General features: G+C 45.0%; 1 protein-coding gene across 1 annotated transcript in view; it reads right to left on the bottom strand.

The window, feature by feature from the left end:
* DNAH3 (dynein axonemal heavy chain 3) overlaps positions 1-5,459 on the bottom strand; it is a 308,795-nt gene that overhangs the window by 267,628 nt on the left and 35,708 nt on the right. The window contains exon 3 of the mRNA XM_042783203.1: positions 476-580. Coding sequence (XP_042639137.1) covers positions 476-580 — 105 coding nt within the window. The remainder of the gene's footprint in view (positions 1-475; positions 581-5,459) is intronic.

Raw genomic sequence — 5,459 nt, 5'->3', positions numbered from 1 at the left:
GGGGCAGGAGCTAGAGGCAGAGCTGAGGCCCAAGACTGAGGGGCTTTCACCCAGCCCCTAGAGCCTGGCACTTTGAACTTGGACTTAAAGCTTCCAAATTGTAAAAATAAACTCCTGTTTGTTAAGGCCATCCCATTTGTGGTATATTCTTGTCAGAGCGGCACTAGATAACCAGAACAGATGACTACAAGGCAGATATAATTAACCTCATCTTACCATTGAAGATACAAAAGTTCAGAGAGTTTAAATAAGGAACAGGTGAATGAAAAGGTCAGTGATCTTGGTATGACTGCAAGGCTCTTTCTCCCACACGCCTGTAGCCTCTTCTGGTGGCAGAAATGACCAAAGCCCCTATCTTACTTGTCCAGTCTGACCCTTTGCCCCACCAGTAGAAACCACTGACTACCTTGAGTGGCAGGGCAGTGTTCTTCACCTTGTCACCCTCAGCAGAAGAGTGACGGCCAGGTGAGCATACCTGATAGAGTTCCGATGGTTCCTCATTGGAGGAAGCAGGCAGAGGGGGAAGCTCTGGGCGGTTCTGGGAGTGGCTCATGTGATGTATCGAGTCGTGTCTGCTGGACTGCAGGAAATGAGAATAAAGTCACAGGAGTTAGGAAAGCTTCCCGAGCCTCTGAGAGCACGGTAAGGACTAGCGACGTCCCCAGAAAAGGCTTTAGTAGCCGAGTTCTGCCCACCAAACACCTTCCTCACACCCACACATTTTCTTTTTTAACCATTAATCTCTCTCCTCCAGCATTCTCTTTGAGCAAATATGCTGTGAAGGACCTACCCTGGATTATGATTAAAGGAGTTGACTTGGGGAAAAAAAGGGGGGAGGGGTCTTGCATTTCACATATGCAAAGCTCTAATTAAAAACTTGTTCATCCAGTCATATTGCATTTTATGTGTGTTTAACATCCAAGCAACTCTCTGTGCTGCCTATAAAAAGAACAAAATATAATTTAAATTGTGTGGGTGTTTGAGCCCACCATTCCATTCAGTGAGGATGTACTCAGGAGTAAGCCTTAGGCAGGGGGAGTGAACTTGCAGCTACCCCAGTCACTCCAGCTCCCAAGTGTCTTTCCAGGGGTGAGCAACTTGCAGAGCAGAAAGTGACTGTCGTATTGAACTACAGTACCATGTGTATTTTTGTCTTAGGATCCAGCCCCTATGTACACTCAAGACAACTATATTACCAGAGGCTGGGATGGAGAAACTGCAAGGAGCTCTGGTAGTGTAGTGCCTAAGGCACTTGACTGCTAACCAGAAGGATGGCAGTTCAAACCCACCAGCCACTCCTCAGAAGGAAGGTTGGGCAATCTACTTCCATAGTGATGAAACCCACGGAGGGGTCGCTATGAGTCTGGGCCGACTCAACGGCACATAACAACAACAACAACAACTGGATGAAAACTCCTGGGTTGGGTTTATTGAAAGGTGTTGCTGAACAACACAGTAAAGAAGGTTTGAGGGACTTTTCCAGGATCATGCTGGTGCTCTGGAATTTTCATCATAGGCATTGACTTTGGACTTAACTCCTACTTAGGAGGAGACCTAACTACATGAATTTTACTTATTTGGGTAGGCAAATTATAGCAGCAAGCTAATGAGGGAGGCATAGGAGTCAGCTATTAGCACCTCTGTCTCCAATCAACCCCTCGCTCACTACTACCTCCAATTAACCTTCATCATTTCCCCTGGAGCACCTATCTCATTAAATAATACTAAAAGTATATATAATTTACCATTGTTTCAAATCTTTATGTGCCAGGCTCTATACAACCCTATGAGAGTTTTTACACCCATATTCTAGCTGAAGAAACTAAGGCTCCGAGAGGATAGGTAACATTGCAGCCAGACAAGAGCAGAGGCTTGACTTCTAAGTCAGAGCTTTTAAATGCATGCCAAACTGCATCTCAACACATTGGAAAGGGCAAGTAATAATTACATGGCAACTTACTTTAGGAAGGTAGTTGTTATTTGTCGATTCTGACTCATAGCAACCCTATGGGACAGAGTAGAACGGTCACCATAGGGTTTGCTAGGCTGTAATCTTTATGGAGGGAGCTCTGGTAGCATAGTGCCTAAGGCACTTGACTGCTAACCAGAAGGCTGGTGGTTCAAACCCACCAGCCACTCCTCGGAAGGAAGATGGGGCAATTTACTTCCGTAGTGATACTGCCTTGGAAACCCAAGGAGGGGTCGCTTTGAGTCGGGTCTGACTCGACGGCACATAACAACAACAACAACAACAATCTTTATGGAAAGGAGCTCCAGTGGCACAGCGGGTAAAGCATTTGGCTGCCAACCAGAAGGTCAGTGGTTCAAACCTACCAGCTGTTCTGAGGGAGGAAGATGAGGCAATCTACTCCTGTAAAGATTTACAGCCTTGGAAATGCAAAGGGGGGTCACTATGAGTCAGAATCAATTTGATGGGGTGGGAATCTTCATGGAAGCAGATCACCAAGTCTTTTATCTTTCAGAGCCACTGGTGGGTTAGAACTGCCAACCTCTCAGTTAGCAACTGAGTGCTGTGCTACTAGGGCTCCTTTAGGAAGTTAAAAAAAAAAAAAAAATCACTGCTATCAAGTTGGATCTGACTCATAGCAACCCCTCTTTGGGTTCCCCAGGTGGTATCACTACAGAAGTAGATTGCGCAATCTTCCTTCTGTGGAGTGGCTGGTGGGTTTGAACCACCAGTCTTCTGGTTAGCAGTCAAGTACCTTAGGCACTATGCCACCAGAGCTCCTTTTAGGAAGTTATTGACCTTTAAATTAAATAAAACCATCCAAAACCATATCCAAAAATGTGCACTGAGCCTGAGATCTTTAAAAACATAGAATGGGTATATTGATCAAATGGCCTAATTCATTCCCAGGTTCCCAAAACTCCTGGTGAATCACCCTCATCAACGGAACTTTATTAAAAGCGGAGAAGCTTGGCCCCACTTCAAACATGAAGAATTTGAGAACCACTGATCCTATTGTTTTCAAGTTGAAGAATGTGCAATGTTGATTTAAATTACTACAGTCTGTCTCTCTGCCCTTGACCTCATCCAAAGTAGGCATCACATCAGCCAAGGATGTAGAGACCAAGATTCTATGTTATTCTAATGTGCAGCCATACATGGAAACTGCTGGATGGAATATTTGATCTAATGGCCTTGAAAGGGCAGGGAAAAGAACAACAGGTATCTATACCTGAATTTTTCACAGCAAAACTTAAAGACATACAAAAGTCTAACTCAGAGAAAGCGTAAAATGTGATTAACGGACTTGCTCAGTTAAGAGACTCTAACAAGGGAACTGGTCTACGATAGAACAATTCTCCCATCCCCACCCATCCATTCCATGAAAACACAGGTAAAGAAAGAAACATGCCTTAAAAGTCACACTTACCCTCTGAGATAAGCAATTTATGTTACTCTTAGGATTCATTTTAATTGTACCTATTAAAAAAAAGAATAAATAGCTCTCAGTTTCTCCAAGGACACTTGTCTCTGACCAGTGGCTTTGAAATTCACCCTTCTTTATAGCACAGTGGGTATGATGATACAGAACATGGAACTTTCTGTGACGCTCTAGAAGCTCTGTTCACAGGGCCGCCTCTCTGAGGTCATAGACTTCAGTCTCCTGAGGAGGTCCCCGGTAGAAACAGAGAGGAAGGGAAGATGGAGAACGAAGAGGCAGAATTGGGATTCTGCTGGCCTTTCTTGCTCCAGTTCCTACTCCTCCTGCAACAGCCACCTTTCCTTTTCACTAAATAGCTTTTTTCTTGGCACTTTTTCAGGAACACACTGAGTTCACTGTAGAGTAAAAAATGGAAGTAGAGTTACACACTCATGCTGAGAAAAGAGGGAGCAAGCACCCCACTAAGCAACCACTTGGCTGTCTCCACTCTTCTCCCTCTTCCTCCCAGGACTGTTTCACACAGTTCTTGGGGCCAGTCACCAGGTTTCAGCGTCAGTTGCTAAGGGAAGGAGGGGCCTCTGCTATGCCCAGATACAAGACTGGGCTTGACCTGGCTCCATGTTCTGGTCTCTCCCTTTGCTGGGGGCCAAACCACCTGCAGGAAGTGTTGGTTACAAAGGAGAAAATGGGATGGCATTTAGCAATGATCCAGGAGTGGAGGAGTCAGTGCCAACAAGAGCCAATGCCTTTGGAGAGGTCTAAATGGACAAAGCATGGTGGTTAGATTCCTGAGCTCTAGAGTTGGTTGGGTCTGAGTTTAGATCATGCTGCTCCCATTAATTAGTATGTGGCTTCATCAAGTTGCTTCATCTATCTAAACATTTTTTTATATGTAAAATGCCAATAATGTCAGTACCTACCTCACGGGACTGTTTTCAAGATTTTATGACATAACATTTATAAAGCAATTAATTTGCACATGGTAGAAGGGTAAGCAACTCATTCTGGATTGCTCAGGACTTCCTGGGTTCTAGCAATGATGAAAAAAAACAGTGGATATAGACATGGCAACCAGGAAAAGCTCATGGGAACCTCCTCAGTCCTGGGCAAACTAGGACAGTTGAGTATCCTACAATGTGTCACTGTATAAATGTTGGCTTTATGTAGTGCAGTCAATTACTTAGTATGGCTCTTCTAGCCATGGTCTTTGTGACTCCCACCAGATGACTGGGTACCAAACCAAACCAAACCAAATCCACTGCCATCAAGTTGATTCTGACTCAGAGTGACCCCCATTGGGTTTCCAAGGCTGTAAATCTTTATGGAAGTAGATCACCTCATCTTCCTCCCATGGAGCAGCTGGTGCATTTGAACCACCAGCCTTCTGGTTAGCAGCCAAATTGCCTTACCTACTATGACACCAGGGCTCCTTAGATGATTGAGTGGGACTACGCAAATGTAAGGTGACCCACCAAGAGGACTGGATAGCTTGGTAATAATGTAAATAAGGTACAAGGCACTCTTGTGAGGATGGCACCAGGCAAATAGTGTATGGAACCCTAACATGGGAACTGGTCAGTTCTGCTGTCCCACTAGGCTTAAAATGGGCCACCCCAGAGGCAGAAAGGGGGATCTCACTATCATCAAGAAGGAAGTGCCCAGAGTGGAGCACATCCTTTGGACTCAAGGTCCCTGTGCTGAGACAGATGCAAGAGAGATGGCAGCAGCAGAACCAACAGAACCAAAAGGCTGGTATGAGATAGAGAAGTGGGCTTCTCATCTCATCGAGTGAGAAAGCTGAATGCCTTCAGGCAGGAGGCTTGCTAGCAAAGTGGAGTGCCTCTCTGGGCACCTATCAGCAGCTAAAAGAGCCCTGTAATATTTGCCCAAGCAGGGCAGAAGCTGAGGACAGACAGGAACATGCTTGTGCACAGCTGATAAGGAGCTGTCCTGATTGAAGAACTGTATCTTGAGTTGTTTCTGATATAAATTGTAACTTATTACTTTCCCCAATAAACCCCATAATCATGAGTATCACCTGTGAGTTCT

The sequence above is a fragment of the Orycteropus afer genome, unplaced genomic scaffold (assembly GCF_000298275.1).
Source record: "Orycteropus afer afer isolate SDZICR_OR568_19922 unplaced genomic scaffold, OryAfe1.0 scaffold00732, whole genome shotgun sequence".
Lineage (NCBI taxonomy): Eukaryota > Metazoa > Chordata > Mammalia > Tubulidentata > Orycteropodidae > Orycteropus > Orycteropus afer.
This window is presented reverse-complemented; position numbering and strand designations above follow the sequence as displayed.